At 50.0% G+C, this 16,885-nt stretch overlaps 1 protein-coding gene across 2 annotated transcripts in view; it reads left to right on the top strand.

The window, feature by feature from the left end:
• Vac14 (VAC14 component of PIKFYVE complex) overlaps positions 1 to 16,885 on the top strand; it is a 113,705-nt gene that overhangs the window by 49,982 nt on the left and 46,838 nt on the right. For both annotated transcript variants that reach the window (XM_052728234.1, XM_052728235.1), the window contains exon 13: positions 15,570 to 15,726. In XM_052728234.1, coding sequence (XP_052584194.1) covers positions 15,570 to 15,726 — 157 coding nt within the window. The remainder of the gene's footprint in view (positions 1 to 15,569; positions 15,727 to 16,885) is intronic.

Raw genomic sequence — 16,885 nt, 5'->3', positions numbered from 1 at the left:
ATAGTGAAGGTAACACAACATTTTTATTCTGTTAGGATCTAGAATGGCATCCCTTTCTGGTAATGTTCACTTCCTGGGTGACAGTGCAGCTTGGTGGCTAGGGACACAAGCCTTCGGATCAGGCAGTCCAGTCCAATCCTGGCTCTGCCACCTAATGTTGGCTAGCCTGTTTCCATAAAGGAAAAATAACAAAGGCACCTCCCTCCCTCTAGGTGTGTTGGAAGGGTTGGATGAACTCGTGAGCATCAGATGCTAAGCCCAGGACCCAGAATGCAGGATGGCCCTGTGGTAAACAGAGGTTCCTTAGACTCTGGAGGTCATTTCTGTAGAAGACCGCAGCAAGATGAGCCCCATGTGTCCTCACAGCCTTCTCCCCTCAGTTTCTCCAGCCAGTACCTAATCACAGGGTGCCCTCATATCTGTCTTCCTCCTGCCTGTGGGGCAAAGAGCAGGCTAAGGAACCTGTGTTCTGATAGAAAGCCAGGCATGGGTAATGGGGAAGCAAAGAGCACCCCTTCATGTCCTTCCTCTCCTCCCTCAGCCTCCCCAGCAGCCCTGGGTTGGAGCTGGCATTCAGTGCCAGCCTCACTTCTTAGAACCCTGTCATCAGCATGTTCCACAGTGTCTGAAACATTGCTCCTCATACTAGCTGAGGAAGGCCTCTAGCTGGCTGCCTCAGGTCCAGGGAGAAAAAGGACATCATTGGCAGAGACTCATTAGGACCTCAGCAGCCATAGTTTCTCTCTCAGAAGCAAGTTCTCTGAGACCAGTAAGGAGACCCTGCTGGGTCCCACCTTACTGTAGACCTGTCCTCTCAGTATGGCTTGTTTGGCATACCCTGCCTCAGCAGCTCAGGTCCCAGAAGAGATTACCAACCCAGGAGAAGCTCCTTGCTTTTCCCCTCTCTTAACTTCAAAGTCACTATCAGGAGAAGCTGCTCACAAGAGCAGTAGGTAGCCTGATGTGAGTGATACAAAAGCAGCAAAGAGAACGAGAACCACCCTTCCAGCCAGTGTGTCCTGTAGCATCCTGGAGCATTGCTCACAGCTGTGGTAGTCGTGGCCTTTGATGCACCCATGGGGTAGGTCTAAGGGATAACTTAGGGCACTTGAGAGAGTCCCCTGCAAGGACAGTGATGATCCCTGATCTAAAACAGACCACTCCCTGTCCTGTCCTCAGCTGATGGGATGTATCAGAAGTACCCAGACCTGTGAGCACCCCTGCCTAGACTGAGCCGTGAGGAAAGCAGACTTGGGCATCCTTGAGCTGCTGGCTGTCTTCACTGATGTACCTCTCTGCCTACACTGCTAGTCTCCAATTCTGGGTCTCTTGGTCCCTCACCAATAGGGCGGGCCCCAGGGATGAGCCTGCTAGACCCTGGACCTCATTTGAGGAAGGGTTTGCCCTGGCAGGGGTTGGGAAGTTAAACTCGTTTTCATGGTGCAGGCCTCTGGAGAAAGGCAACAGAAAAGCTGAAGAGATTCTTGGCCCTCAAGGGAGAGGGCTTGCCTGGCCAAGTCACACTGCCAAAGACCCTCTCAGGGCTCATTTGTAACTGAAGGAGCAGCTCAGGCTTTGCTGAACGGCACTCTTAATGTGGCCTCTCCAGGCAGATGCCAGTCCTAGCGTCCTGAGCAGATCAGGGAGAGGCTACTTTGGTTTTTGCGTTTTGATTTTACATTTATTCATATGTCTGTCTGTTTGTCTATATCCATGTCTGTGTGGTGGTCAGAGCATAGCTTGTGGGAATTAGTTCTTTCCTTCTACCGAGTGGATTCTGGAGATCAAATTCAGGCCTCCCCACACACACACACACCCCACCAGCTAAAGCTACCTTTAGCTCAGGACATCTGGCTTAGTGGGAAGCCTACACACACACACACACACACACACACACACACACACACACACACACACACCACACACACACACACACACACACACACACACCACACACACACCACACACACACACACACACACACACACACACACACACACACACACACACACACACACACACCCACCTGAGACTACCTTTAGCTCAGTCTCAAGGCCAAGCAGCCCTGTTGTCCCATTGAGTCCCCTTGCTTCTCAGTATACCTAATCACAGTCGTAAGCACCTTGATTTCCCCATTATCAAGAAGTCTTGCCACTTCAGTCTGGTGAGCTTGGGCTTTCCTGCTCTGTTTAGTGATATTGACATGAAAAGGAAGCTGCAACCAACAGCTTGCTATGAGAAGGCTATGGTCTTGTTGATTCCAAGGTGACCAGGGCTCTTCTGTCCCCAGAGGGAGGACCTTCAGTTGAAGATTAGCCATTTCAGGATCTGCCTCCTAATACGGGCTTGTAGTTAAATAAGAGGCACTTGTACCAAAGGCAACTTGAGGAGCCAATGATGGCCCCTCTGATAGCCTCAGGGGCAGTCTCCTTCAGGAACCCTGCTGCAGTGTGCCTGTGAGAGGACAGGGTACATACATGGGTCCACTGTTCTACTGCTTCTGTCTTATGTCTTCATTTCTTTTCCTGTCTCTTTGGCCAGGTACCCTGACAAAGGCAACTTAAGGGAGAACTGGTTCACAGTCAAGGGTACATGCAGTTCATCGTAGCGGGTAAATCAGGCAGGAGCTTGAAGAAACTGGTAACATATCCACAGTCAGAAAGCAGAAAGAGATAAGTAAATTCACGCTGCTGTACAGTTCCCTTTCTCATTATACAGTCCAGGATCCCCTGCCCAAGGAATGGCACCCACAATGGGCTAGTCTTCCCACCTCAATTAGTACAAGCAAGATAATCTCCCATAGGCATATCCAAAGGCCTGTATCCCAGGTGATGCTAGTCTTTGTCAAAGTAGCAATTAATACCAACATCTGTTGTCTCAGCAAATCTACCCAGTAGTCCTAGAATGGTTTCAGTTCTCCCAGCTTGACTTAGGAGGTTTGTACAGCCAAGGTCGTGCAGCCAAGAGCTAGAATTGGGAGCTGGGTAGATCTGATTCCAGGGGATCTAAAACCCCACATAGAGTCTCTGCTGTGAACAGAGGTCAGCTCAGACTAGGGTACAGCTTCATGTAGGACTGGTTTTATATTGCCCTAATAGAATTTTGTCTGTGGCTGGCCTTCAGTTATGAATGTACCCTCTCTCTCTGAGCATTTGACCTTGCTTCCTTGCCTTTTTTGTGGGCTACCTCTGGACTACTCACAAATGGGACAGGGAGTTGGTAGCTCTTTCACTCCAGGCTCAGACCAGAAACCCTCTCTATCCTCCATCTGGTCTTCTAAAAAGCTGAGGCCAATGACTGAGATCACCAGGGGTCTCAGAGTTCAGGAGGCCTCTGGTCCCATGCCACCCAGTTCTCCACAGGACCAGCTTTCTTCTCTGAGACACTGGAGTTGGACGGGATTGTCCTTGGTCCTTTCCAGCTCTGACTTTGTGTGGTCCTGACTCTACTCCCTGGAATACTAATGCTGCATGCTCAAAAACAGACAGTCTTCCCTAAGAATGGGACTTGTTCTTCCTTCTCAGTTCCTTGCCTCCGTTTTTATTTCACTCCAGTTTTCATTCCATCTACTCTCCAAAACAAACAAAAACAACCTCTCCACTTCTGCCTCAATTCCACGGGTTTCTTTAAAATCAGATTATCCAGTAAGGTTAGAATCTCCACCCATAACACTAAGCTAATGTCAGTAGCCAAGAGCTTAATTATTCCAGCCAGGAGCCTACTCCATGTGAGAAGATGGAGGGCTCAAGGTTCTCCCCTACTGAGGCACAGGAGCCTTGTCCTTAGCACTCAGTGCTGTGTCCTCACTCTGCCACAGCTGACCCTGCAGGTTCCTACTTCCCTCTTCTCCCAAGTGGCAGGCAACAGGAGCTTCCAGACAGCAAGAGGAAGACACTGGAGCCCCATCCCAATCCCCATGTCTTCCTCTTAGGGACAGCTGGACCCCCTGGCCCAGTTCCTCAGCAGTTATACCCCACAGCTCAGCAAAAGTACCTGGAGCCACTCCTAGGGACCTAGGGAGGATGTAGATCTTCTAAATTGAGTCCTTGTCAACAAGCCGTTGCCAAGGATGGGGGCACAACAGTTGTGTCTGTCTAGAGGACCTCTGCTCTTTCTCATTCTAGATTTCACAGTTTTCTCACAGTCTCTCCGTTAGCCTGGAGTGAATGGGGAACCCGCAGTAACCACGGGAAGCCTGGAGACATCCTACTCCACAAAGCCAGTTTTGTGGGCCAGGAGGGTCTGTCTGTTTGTCTGTCTAGATACTTCCATGGGACAGAGGGCAAACATGTAACCATGAGGACAGTAACTGCCCTGAGTGGAATGGTGTAGCAGGCCTCTGCTTGGCCCCTGATGGAAGGGAAAGGGTTGGCTGAGAAGGGCAGCAGAAAAGCAGGCTTGCTTTCCCGGGGTGGGACCTGCTTGCAGCAGGAAGCCATAAACAAAGTTGGGTTCAGCTTTCTCCTAGGATAGGGAACTGAGTTACTTAAAGGGCTGGGTAAACCACCTGGTCCTGCTGCAGGCCCCCAGTGCCCATCTCTCCTTGAACTTCCAAAGTGACCACACCTCAGAGGCCAAAGTTCAACAATTAGGCTTCAAAGCCCTGCAGCACTGTCCAAACTAGACTACGTCAGAATCCTCTGCAGTTTCAGAGCCAGCTGCTTGGGCCTCATCCCAGATCCCCTCGGCTATAACCCTCAGCCTAGGCCTAGTAGCCTGGGCACTGGCATTTTTCACAAAATCCCGGGAGATGTGTGTGGTGCACATGTCTGATTAGGAGACCAGCATGAGATTTGTGGAAGCTGGGACCCCCAGCTCTTAGCCCGCATTCCCTGTCCATGTAGTCTGGAGGCAATAGCCAGGCCATAACCCTCTGGGCTCACCCATGCCCCCACATATTGCTCCTGGCATCTTTAGAAGTCAAGTGTTCTTCCAGATTGTGTTGGTTTTTTTTTTTTTTTTTTTTTTTTTTTGGTTTTTCGAGACAGGGTTTCTCTGTGTAGCTTTGCGCCTTTCCTGGAACTCACTTGGTAACCCAGGCTGGCCTCGAACTCACAGAGATCCGCCTGGCTCTGCCTCCCGAGTGCTGGGATTAAAGGCGTGCGGATTTCAGTGGCAGTTTCCTGTGGGTTCACAAGACACTTGGGCCAGAAGAGGACCACTCTCCACAGTGACTGTTCAGCCCACTCACTGGCTCTATCACAGACCTGATACTCAGCACTCATCTTCATCCTCCCAGCAGCCTCACAAGAGGATTCGGGGGGGGGGGGGGTGTCTTTCCATTTACCTAAGAGGAAACTAGTTTCAAAGAACCCAGAGAAGTTAAGGACTTTATTTGGTCAGAATCTGGAGGTGGTTTCCTGAATCACTCAGAAGCCCATGTGTGATCTCTCCTTTCCTCTCCTCTACACTCCCTCTCTTTCCCTCCCTCCTGCTCTCTCCCCTCTCTCCTTGTCCTCCTCCCTTCCGTCTCCCCCTCTTTCTCCATCCCTCTTTCTGTCTCTGTCCCCAGTACACTTCCTCCTGCACATTAAGACTGGGCCAGGACTCCTCTGCTTTATATCCATCCCTTCATAGCACTTAACCACTCTCTATGGCAGGTTAGCTGTAAGAGAGGTCTGTGCAGCCTGTAGCTGATGCTCAGAAACACTTCACAAGGTGAACAACCAAGTTGGCTGCAGAGTGTGCTGGTCCCGCCCAGCCCTGTCCCTATCTCAGGCCAGGTGCTGTGGGAAGTTTACCAATAAGCCAGGGTTAAGCAGAGATCTGGGGGAGTCGGGAACCCTCCCCTCTCCTGGTTACCACAGTGCAGGGGCTCATCACCTGGCAACAGAACTCCAGGATGCATATGGACCACTCTCCAGCTGTGCTCACTTCCCTACCCGCCTCAGAGAATTTCCAACCCTAAGAGCTAGGAATTCAGGACAGTACAAGTGAGAATGGCTGGATCAGCAGGAAGGAAAAGCTGTGGGGTTCGGGCCTGGGGTCACCAGTCTGCTCTCTCAGTGGGGCCTACCTTAGGCTGCCCTTTCTTCTCTCCTGTATCCCAAGAGGGGCAACCACCAGCATCATCTACACTAACCTAGACGACTAATCAGTGGGACTGACAGTAGCATAGGTACTGGCCTTTGGATAGACAATCCAGGTCTAGACACTAGGAAAGATCTCCAGAGTCCATTTGGAAAAACAAAAAAAGCTGCCCAAATCCCCCTAGGATGTGTACTCAGAGTCAGGCAACATTATCTGTGAGCTGTGTGTGTACAGCTGGAAGTTACTTTGCTTTGCCAAGACACTGGAAAGCAACCTGAGTGGTTTTCTAAGAGGAAAGGAGATGTGTCCACACCTGGACAGACCTCCTCACCCACCCGAGTCCTGGACTTTTTCTTGGGCAGTGCTCATCTGGTTGCAGTAGGCAGGCTTCTAGTGGTGCCATGTAGACCACAGCTTTGCTCAGAATGCCAGCCTGCCTGCTGCTTTCTGGGTTTCTGCAGCTCCTGTTTACCTTGTGTCTAGGGTGGAGGCCTCCAGCCCCAGTGCCAGCTGGTGTGGGTGCATTTCCCACTGCTCTTGGCCTTCAGTCTGGCTTCCTAGGGTGAATTCTCTGGCTGATTCCCCAAGCCCCAGGGCAGCAAGAGCCAAGTCATATGTGGTCAGGAATGGAGGAGGCCTGGCCACTGAGCTATACCCTTAAAACAAAAGGAACAGATTTCTATGTGGGCAGAAGCAGAAAGCCCAAGGTTCCTGTGAAAGCCAGGCCTCGGTGCCTCTGCCCTTCCTGTCAGCCTTGCTTCACAGCATGAGGGGCAGCCTGACCTGGCCCAGATCACCTGCAAGGCACTACAATCAGCTGTTCCAGACAGAGGCTTCAGATATTCCTTGGCATTGGCTTATACTGGCCAGAGTGTAGCGTCCAGAATCTGGAGCTGCATCCATCTCTCTCGCTAGTACAAAGTGTGCCTCTTGGGAACATTCTTGGAGCTTCCTCCCAGCCAGCAGTAGAGAGAGCACAGTTTGGGAATTTCCTGACAATAGAAAAAAGATTCCCCTTCGAAGGAGCTGGGTTGCTGAGCCAACTGATATCTAGAGCCTCAACTAGCGCTTGGCTGTATAAACTTAGAGCTTCCTCATGCTTCCTAGAGCTCAGTGGGTACCTTAAAGTGGGACTTTTGTCCATCCCTCCCTTTGGCAGCAGCTATTCTAAACTATGCATCTTCTGTTTCCTTCCCTGTGCTACAGGTCCTTATCTGCTAAGTGACTGCCTGGGGCTTAGAGCCTGAGTGTTGGTTGGAGACAAGGACAGACTCCCCAGTGTGGGGACTTGGGCCTGCAGTCCTTGTCTGCAGACTATAGCCTTACAAGCTGGGGCAGAGGAGCAGCCACAGTGCCTTGGAAAGGCAGAGAGCCTTCCAGGCCTACATCATTTCCTGAGCTGGGCTCTAGGCAGGGATTGGAGTGATGGCAAGGATTGCAGAGTCTCCAGGGAAGTGTAGAACACCATAGCCCTGGTCGGGCACACAGTCAAAGCCAGGTCTGACAAGAGGGATGGACCTCTGCTGTCTCTCTCAGAGCCCCTGTTGACAAGACCTTTCTCTGCAAAAGATAGGAGAGAAGCAGCATAGTCCAGGAGAGAGCTGCCCTTGACTGCTGGAAAATGATAGTGACAGATGACAGTGTCCACGTTTATCCTATATGAAAAATGCCATTTGCTGCTATAAAGTTGTCTCCAACAAAGCATCGTCTTAGGAATCCCTGGTTTTCTCTTCTCTACTATCCACCCCATGGGAAATATGAGGCCCCTTTCTCCCAACTCCTGAGGCTTCCCTCAGAGATAACTTGACAGATGCTGTCTGTACTCACTGTCCTCGACCTTGACCCTTGCACTCCAGCAAGGAGTCAAGGCAGCACATTGCACTCCAGAACCAGGGACCAGCTGATGGCCCTCTCCGCCCCCTCCCACTGCCATGGTAACAGCAGGCGCTTCTGCTCCTGCAGAATATTGCTTTCTTGTAACCTCCCTCCCTCTCCCCTCTTCTTTCTCTCACACAAAAAGAAAGCACAAGTGTTTTATATTCATTTTGCAAAAATGCTGTGTAGCGCATACTAATTGGTGTGGCTTCCTCCTGCTTTCTTTGAGCTAGTCCCCATCCTCAGAGCCAGGACTCTAGGCCAGCCATGGGCATGGGCCCAGCAGCCTGCTCACTGGCAGAAGAACTGAATCGGGGTTTCTGGGGGTAGAGTGAGACTGGCCACATGTCTGGCTCTGGGATCTTTCCTTCTGGCCTTGTGGGGTCCTTGAGCAGGGATCCTTGTCCCACAGCTTCCTACCCACACTCCAAGGATTGCAGGGTCTCCAGGGAAGTGTAGAACACCATAGCCCTGGCCGGGCACAGAGTCAAAGCCAGGTCTAACAAGAGGGATGGACCTCTGCTGTCTCTCTCAGAGCCCCTGTTGACAAGACCTTTCTCTGCAATAGCTCTCCTCCCTGGGCCAGGTCTTTATTTTGATTGTTGCTTCAAAGCCTCAAGATCCAAGTTGGAATTATGAGTCAGCTGAGAAACAGCTAGCAATGGGATTTGACCACTAGAACTAATGTCAGAGAGCTACTATATAGCCCCACAGTAGCTCCCCAGTATCCACCATAAGTCATTCCTTGCCCTCCGTTCAAGCAGCCCCTTCCCTTCCTCCATTCTGTTCTTTTTAAGGGGCAGGAAGGGTCAGTTCATTGTGTGTGCACCTGTGCATGTATGGTACCCCAGGCAGGGCTGTGGGCTTTTTGCCAGTCCCTAGGACCAGAAACAAATCATTTGCTTTGTAAGCACAGGAGGAGTGGCTGGGATCACCAAAGGAACCTGTAGACAACATTTCCGGCTTTAATTGTGCAATTGAAGTGTAATTTGCATTCATTTGCTTTTTGATGTTAGGCTTTCTAAAATAAGAGAGTTCTGAATGCAAAATGTGCAGCCTTCCTGGCTCTGCTCTCCTGTCCAGTGGGCAGGAGGCAGTAATGCAGAGATGGATGGTGCACAATCTCATGAAAAACCCTCAGTGTGAACACTGCTAGTCCCACCCCATCACCAAGCCAAGGCCATTAACAGCTTGGTGTTGGGATTAAAAGTCTTGTAATAAGAGTGGTAAATCAGACTCTTTGTGCCTGCTTTCTGTGCTCTGCACATGAAGTACCCTTGTTCCTTGGTATCCATAAGGGATTGATCCAGGGACCCTTTGGATTCCAGAATCTGAAAATGTTCATATCCCTTCTACAAAATGGGCCAGTATTTGCATATAACCTACATAGTGTGTTCCATGCACGTTAAGTAGTCTCTAGGTGGCATATTATACCCAATACAGTTAAATTCTATGGCAGTACTATTATGCTTCATTGTTTAGGAAATAAGACAAGAAAAAAGCCTTTACATGTCCTGTATATATGTACATCACCTAATATTTTCAGTCCAGTTGGTTGAATCCTTGGGCACAGAGGGCCAGCTGATCTCACAGCCTTCAGGGCAGCTTTGCATGGTCAAGCCTCCATTTGTACATACAGGGAAGCCGAGATGCTATTACCTGCAAAATAGAGCCCAGATTCCTTTGTGTGGGTCCTAAGCTTGTGACGGTCCATCCTTGCCTACCACCCAAGCCTGGTTTCTAGCTACACACACCTTCCAGCCCCCACATCCCTCTCTGTAGCTAAAACACCACAAGCTTTGTTTCCTGGAATGTGCCAAGTTGTTCTCTGCATCCATAAGCAGCTTATGCTAGTTAAGAGAATGCTTCAAATGCCCTACGCGCGCACGCGCGCACACACACACACACACACACACACACACACACACGTCCTTGGTAGAAGCATGTTCAAGTGCTTCCAAAGGCTCCTGGCTCCCCTCAGATCAAGTTGCTGGTTCCTGAGGCCCAGAGGTTCTCTTTCAGTAAATGTTTAATTTTGCATCCTATAGCCTATGATTCAGTCAGAGCCTGTCCTGTCTAGCCCTATGTCTCCTATAGTCAGAACAGAACAATAGTAGCTACTCAGTAGGCATTAGGAAGAAGAGAGCTGCATTGGATGACATTAACTGGTCTAGGGTGGGGGTTGGAAGTCTGGAATGTCTGACCACAAAGCCCTGATTAGTTTTATTAACAAGCTTAGGTTTAATGACCAGAGCTGGGTATAAAGCAGGTACTCTTTATCTTGAGCTAGTGACTGTACAAATCTCAGATTCCTCATGGAAGAGTATAAGGTGACACTGATATGGTGACTGAGAGTGTTAATTCTGGCCAGAGGCAAGTACAGCTTGCTCCTCTGACCTCCTTGTCCCTTGTAGCCTGGTTCTTGGGCTGCTCCAGGAGACGTGACTTTGTACCATTCTTCTTTCGTGCTACTGGTTCTTCCTAGGCATCTCTTCAGATGGAAAAAAAGTGCATGTTGGACGTCTAGTGGGTCATGTACCTGGTGTCAGGGATCTTGCCAGAGCTGGCCTGGTATAATCATACCATGTCCCCAGTCAGCCTTGCTTGCCTGTACTTTTTCTCACTCAGAACATTTGACCTCCAGGATTTTTTGCTCAGAGGGCATTTGCCCCTGTCCACCTGCACAGACAGATCTGAGAGGAGCAGCATGACTTGTAGAAGCAAATTGCTAGAAGGAGACTAGAGTGAATTCCTCCTCTTTTTTATCTCTCCTGAGTCTGAATCAGTTGTCAGATCATAGGGCATTAGAAAGAACTGCCACTTGGGCAGTGGTGAAAGAAAGTAAATTCTCTAAAAATGCCGCAGGACTGGGAATTAGGGTGCCAGTTTGAAATGTTGGTTTAGTTCTTGTGTTTTCCATTCAGTTCATATACCAAAACTGAGCAGTTTTTCAAATGTTTTCACCAGATTGCACAGCCATTACTACTGCCTAATTCCAAGACATTTCATCCCCGAACCCTTCCCCCAAGAAAGTAACTGTACCCATTAGCAGTCTCGACCCTAATTACTGGCAACCACAAATGAACCTTCAGCTTTTCAGATTTGTCTCTTCTAGGTATTTCATGTAATCATTGTAGTTTGTAGCCTTGTGTACCTACCTTCTTTAACTTAGCAAGTATTTATGAGGTTCTTCCTATTGCTACATAGGCCACTATTCTTCTTTTTTTTAATTTGTGTGTGTGGTGTGTATACATGCCATAGTCAAGGATGACTCTCAGGAGTGTGTACACATGCCATAGTCGAGGATGACTCTCAGGAGTGTGTACACATGCCATAGTCGAGGATGACTCTCAGGAGTGTGTATACATGCCATAGTCGAGGATGACTCTCAGGAGTGTGTACACATGCCATAGTCGAGGATGACTCTCAGGAGTGTGTACACATGCCATAGTCCAGGATGACTCTCAGGAGTGTGTACACATGCCATAGTCCAGGATGACTCTCAGGAGTGTGTACACATGCCATAGTCCAGGATGACTCTCAGGAGTGTGTACACATGCCATAGTCAAGGATGACTCTCAGGAGTGTGTACACATGCCATAGTCGAGGATGACTCTCAGGAGTGTGTATACATGCCATAGTCGAGGATGACTCTCAGGAGTGTGTACACATGCCATAGTCGAGGATGACTCTCAGGAGTGTGTACACATGCCATAGTCGAGGATGACTCTCAGGAGTGTGTACACATGCCATAGTCAAGGATGACTCTCAGGAGTGTGTACACATGCCATAGTCAAGGATGACTCTCAGGAGTGTGTACACATGCCATAGTCGAGGATGACTCTCAGGAGTGTGTACACATGCCATAGTCAAGGATGACTCTCAGGACTGTGTACACATGCCATAGTCCAGGATGACTCTCAGGAGTGTGTACACATGCCATAGTCGAGGATGACTCTCAGGAGTGTGTACACATGCCATAGTCGAGGATGACTCTCAGGAGTGTGTACACATGCCATAGTCGAGGATGACTCTCAGGAGTGTGTACACATGCCATAGTCGAGGATGACTCTCAGGAGTGTGTACACATGCCATAGTCAAGGATGACTCTCAGGACTGTGTACACATGCCATAGTCCAGGATGACTCTCAGGAGTGTGTACACATGCCATAGTCGAGGATGACTCTCAGGAGTGTGTACACATGCCATAGTCGAGGATGACTCTCAGGAGTGTGTACACATGCCATAGTCGAGGATGACTCTCAGGAGTGTGTACACATGCCATAGTCGAGGATGGCTCTCAGGAGTGTGTACACATGCCATAGTCGAGGATGGCTCTCAGGAGTGTGTACACATGCCATAGTCGAGGATGACTCTCAGGAGTGTGTACACATGCCATAGTCGAGGACGGCTCTCAGGAGTGTGTACACATGCCATAGTCAAGGATGACTCTCAGGAGTGTGTACACATGCCATAGTCAAGGATGGCTTTCAGGAGTCAGTTCTTACCTTCTGTTTTATTGAGCCAGGATCTGTTGATTCTTCTGATCACAGCACATGCCAGGCCGTCTCTGTCTCCCATCTCACTACAGAAGCACTGCAACTCCAAGTATGCCCGACAGCTTATCAGTTTTTGCAGCAAGTGTCTTTACCCATTGAGCCAAGCCCCTCCTCATTTCTTTTTATGACCGGGTCATTTTCTGTGGAATGGATATACCACATTCCGTTTATCAGAAGGGGGACTTTCCATTGTTCAGCTAGTATGAGTGTTCACATAGAAGTATCTGTGTGAACATATGTTTGCAGCTCTCTTAGTAACACCTTGGAGTGGGAGTACTCCTATGGAAACTCTGATTATTGTAAAACTCTTGGCTTGATTCTTGCCTTGCTGTTTAGTTTTGGGTGAGTCACCCCACACTGTCCCCAACTCCAAGTCCCTGATCTAGTTCCCCATTCCTGACCTTTGGGAAGGGCCTTGCTTGTGAAATGGGGTTCCAGAGAATGATGGGGGCTAGGGTCTGCTTCTCTTTCAAAACTCTTCATAACCATGCCATCTGCTTCCCTGCCACACACCCCTCCCTCTGTCTCTTCCATTCCTGGAGGAGAGCCTGCTGGAGACTCCCCCTTTCACAAAACAGAGACCTAGGCCTGCAACCCAAACCCACCTAGGTTCCTCTGGCTCTTGGCCTGGCACAGTGCTAGCTTTTGCTCCTGCCATCTGACAGGGCTGGGTAGGGTAGGGGCCATGTTTTCCAGCCACTGCAGATCCATTTCCCACAATTCAACAAAGAGAACCTATTCCAAGAACATGTAAAACCCAAATTCCGGTGCACCAAAGGACAGGCAGACAAGAAGCTCCTAGCAAGGGCCATCACTTTGTGGCTTCTTATGCCCACAGCCATAAGCAAGGGTGGCTTTGACTGCCTCCTACAACCCAGTGTCTAGTGCAGCTCTGATACAGGACTAGAGCTCATACAGACCTAAAGACCGTCTCAGGGCCTGTGGTGGGAGAACAGTAGAGGTGGTATCTGTGTGAGTGACGCCGTGACCAGCCTAGAGGAGGCCAAGGTGCAGGCAAGGTGTTTAGATCATGTGCCAAACATGTGATACAGCTTAGAGAAGACCAAGAGGCCAGAAAGGGTGAGCAGGCAGAGGGAGCCTCAACAATGGTACAGGAAGCTGGTCAAGCAGAAACTAAGAAAAATGACAACCACGTAGCATAGTGGTTATATGGTATATTAGGACATAACCCCATATTACCTGAACTCATAGAACCACTTCCACATTTCAGAGGCCATGTGCTTTCCATTGTTAAACACACACGTGCATGTCATGGCACATGTATGTAAATGAAGATGAGAGCGCAACTTGTCCTTTCCTTCTACCTTGTGAGTTCTGGGAATTGATCTCAGGTCAGCAGGTTTGATGACAAGTGGTTTTACCTGCTAAGCCATCTAGCCTGTCCTCTCTACCTTTTTTGAGACAGAGTCTCTCGCTGAACCTAGAGCTCACCATTTTAGCTAGACTGGCTGGCCACCAAGCCCCCTGGATTTGCCTGTCTCCTCCACTCCAGCACTGTGGTTACAGACATGTGCCACTGTGCCTTACTTTTTACATGGATGCTGGATATCCAAACTGAGGTCCTCTTGCTTGAAGGGCAAGCATCTTACCCACTGAGCCACCTCCCCAAACCCAAACTGACCCTACCTCTCCCTCCTAAGTGCTGGGATCTCAGGTGTGCACCACACTTTGTACTCTTTGATGATGAGCAGCTCCCAGTGAGCCTTGTGATCTTGAAGGGAAGCAGCTTGTTGTCTCCAGTGTACTGTGTTATGAACTCCAGTATTCATAGATTGGGTATATGGACTATGATATTTTCAAATTGCAGTGTGTATATTAGGACATAACCCCATCTTCAGTTGAGGAGCATTTGTACTTACAGGTTTTGTAGCCATCTTCACTGTCTGATTCCAGAACATTTCATCACCCCAAAAGGACCCCTCATCTTAGCCTGATCTTGACCTTGTATTTACCATATTCTACCCAGCTCTCAGGGCCCCACCCACATAGCTCTGCAGCTTTTCCCCTGGTCCCCTTCCCTACCATGGTTCTTTTTTTTCCCCCCTCCTCTTCCCATGCCACCCAGTGATTAATTCTTGATCTGGGTTCAAGGTAGCACAATGAAGACACAGTTGTCCCCGTCGTCATCGGCCCCTGTTTGCTGAGCATGTGCTGGGTGCCAGGGTTAGTCCCAAGGATGTACTGTGAGTGAGGCTGAGGCAGGCCTTCCTAAGAACTGATGAGTAGGGAGCAGATAGAGCTGGCAGGCCTGCGGTGGAGGAGCTCCATGTGGGGGGTGTAGAACACAGGGCTTGGGACTGATGACACTTATACAAGGGGCATGCATCCATGGTGATGCATTCCCAACGGGGCATGTCCCCACTGTATAATGCCACAATGGGATGGACTCTGCCATCCTGCAGCTCTGGTGCCAAGTGAAATGATGCAGTTTCGGGGCTATAGGCACTTCAGAGGCAGCCCTAGGGGAAAGAGGGCCATATGGCCTAGCATAACTTGCGCTTATATTCTGCCTCTCCCTGGAAGAGTTCAGTAGGCAGGTAGACAGCTGAAGAGGCCTTGCCCCCATCCAGAACTGAGTGGGAACACTTGGGAGACATTCCTGTCTGGATGTTAGAAAGCCTTTTAGCACTGGAGGCCAAAATCACACCCAAAGTATAGAGGGCCCTTTGGGTTCTGTGTGGCCTGGTGCTCACCTCTGCAGTGACATCTGGACAAGGAAGGACAGGACCAAGGCCTCATAAAATACAGAGGGCATGAGATACATCCTGTGTATGGTTCATCCTGCCCAGGACCTGCATCTCAAGGAGCCCCCTCCAATCCTTGTTCAGAATCAAAGAGGAGGGCTGCAGGAAGAAGATTCTCCAGTCTGATGAGCTTCCTTTCCTGGGCATCACCCTCAGTGGCCTCTTAACCCATACCTTCACAACATTTTCCCAAGCCCTTTCACGGCAATAGGTGAGCAGCACTTGGCCTGCCGACCCCTCCCTGCCCTACAAGACACTCCTTATCTCTGATGTCACCTCTGCTACATCAGCTCAGCTCACAGTAGGGAGTTTGTCCTTCATCCTCCGCTTGTCTCCCCAGGTTGTCTTGAAGGATCTGGAGGTGTTGGCAGAAATTGCTTCCTCCCCTGCAGGCCAAACGGATGACCCAGGCGCACCTGATGGCCCTGACTTCCGAGTCAGCCACTCGGAGCTTCAGGTGCACACCTCCAGCAGAGCCAACATGCTAACTGCTCCCAGTAAGTATTTCCCTGAGGACTCTGTCCTGAGAAAATGCTAGTACTGGATCTTAACTTGTACCAGGAGGTCACTCATAAGGCTCTTCTGCCGTGTATGAGGGTCAGTAGATTGCCTACCCATGGTCTTCTACCACAAAAGAGACAGCCCTCCTGACTCACACTCCAGTAGTCCCCAAAGAGACGCTCACAACCCTTTTCCCTCATCTTCAGCACTTCTGATGCTTTTGAACCACTGACTAAGCACAAAACCCTCTGAGGCAATTTCTCCACAGACTGGCAACCAGCCAGGACCTTCAATCTTGGGTCTCACAGGTGGAAAAAGGCTAGGCAGCCATTTCCTCCTCACCAAAGCTCAGAATAGCTCTCAGCATGGCAGGCAGCCCAGGCAAGAGACAGGATAATTCAAACAGGCTGCTTCCGGGCTGTCCTTGCAAGTGAAGGTAGCCAAGGCATTCCTGGTGCTTGTTCCTCAGGTTCCTTTGGGGTGGCAGGTAGCTCTTCTCCCTGGCCACACTGCCTAGCTCCTCCTCTCCTAGGCAGAGACCACCTCCCTCAGCCACATGGTTCTTAAAAAGGCCCAAGGACACAGGTTGGTAGGAAATTACCCAATGAGTCTTGGATGTTTGCCAGGTCTTTGTCCCTTGAACCCCTCATGCCGTCTAGACACAAGGACCTCATCAGCTTCACATACACTTACAAACTTTCAGTGACATTGTCCCTCCTGCAGCTCAGTGGTTTTCTGGCCCCTAGCCATGGACCCATATTACACCTGCCCCGCCCCAGTAGAAGCCAGATACCATGCCCAGTGTCTAAGAAGTTCAGAGTATTTTTAGGGCTCCACGGGCCTTGGTACAGTCCTGGACATGCCAAGTCAAATCACAGGCTGTGTTCTGAGGACACCTCCATGACAAAGAAAGCTCTGGGTCTCCAAAGCCCTGCAGCAGAAGGCACATGGGAGCCCAGCTTCGGCTCTCCTGCAACACATTCTGTCTGATGTGGAGAGTGAGGAACTCTAGCAGCAGCCTGGCTTCCTCTCTCCCATTTCCCCAGGATGCCATCACTTCCTCACTCAGGAGACCAATTTCCCCTGGGCAGTCATCAGCTGTGGTCAAGGAAGAAGCTCCCATATCCTGATGCCAGGACCCCTGCTGTGGCTCCC

The sequence above is a fragment of the Peromyscus californicus genome, unplaced genomic scaffold, assembly GCF_007827085.1.
Source record: "Peromyscus californicus insignis strain IS unplaced genomic scaffold, ASM782708v3 Scaffold_8__1_contigs__length_139910024, whole genome shotgun sequence".
In the NCBI taxonomy this organism is placed as follows: Eukaryota; Metazoa; Chordata; class Mammalia; order Rodentia; family Cricetidae; genus Peromyscus; species Peromyscus californicus.
Note: the sequence above shows the minus strand (reverse complement) of the source record. Positions and strands in the feature narration are given on the sequence as shown.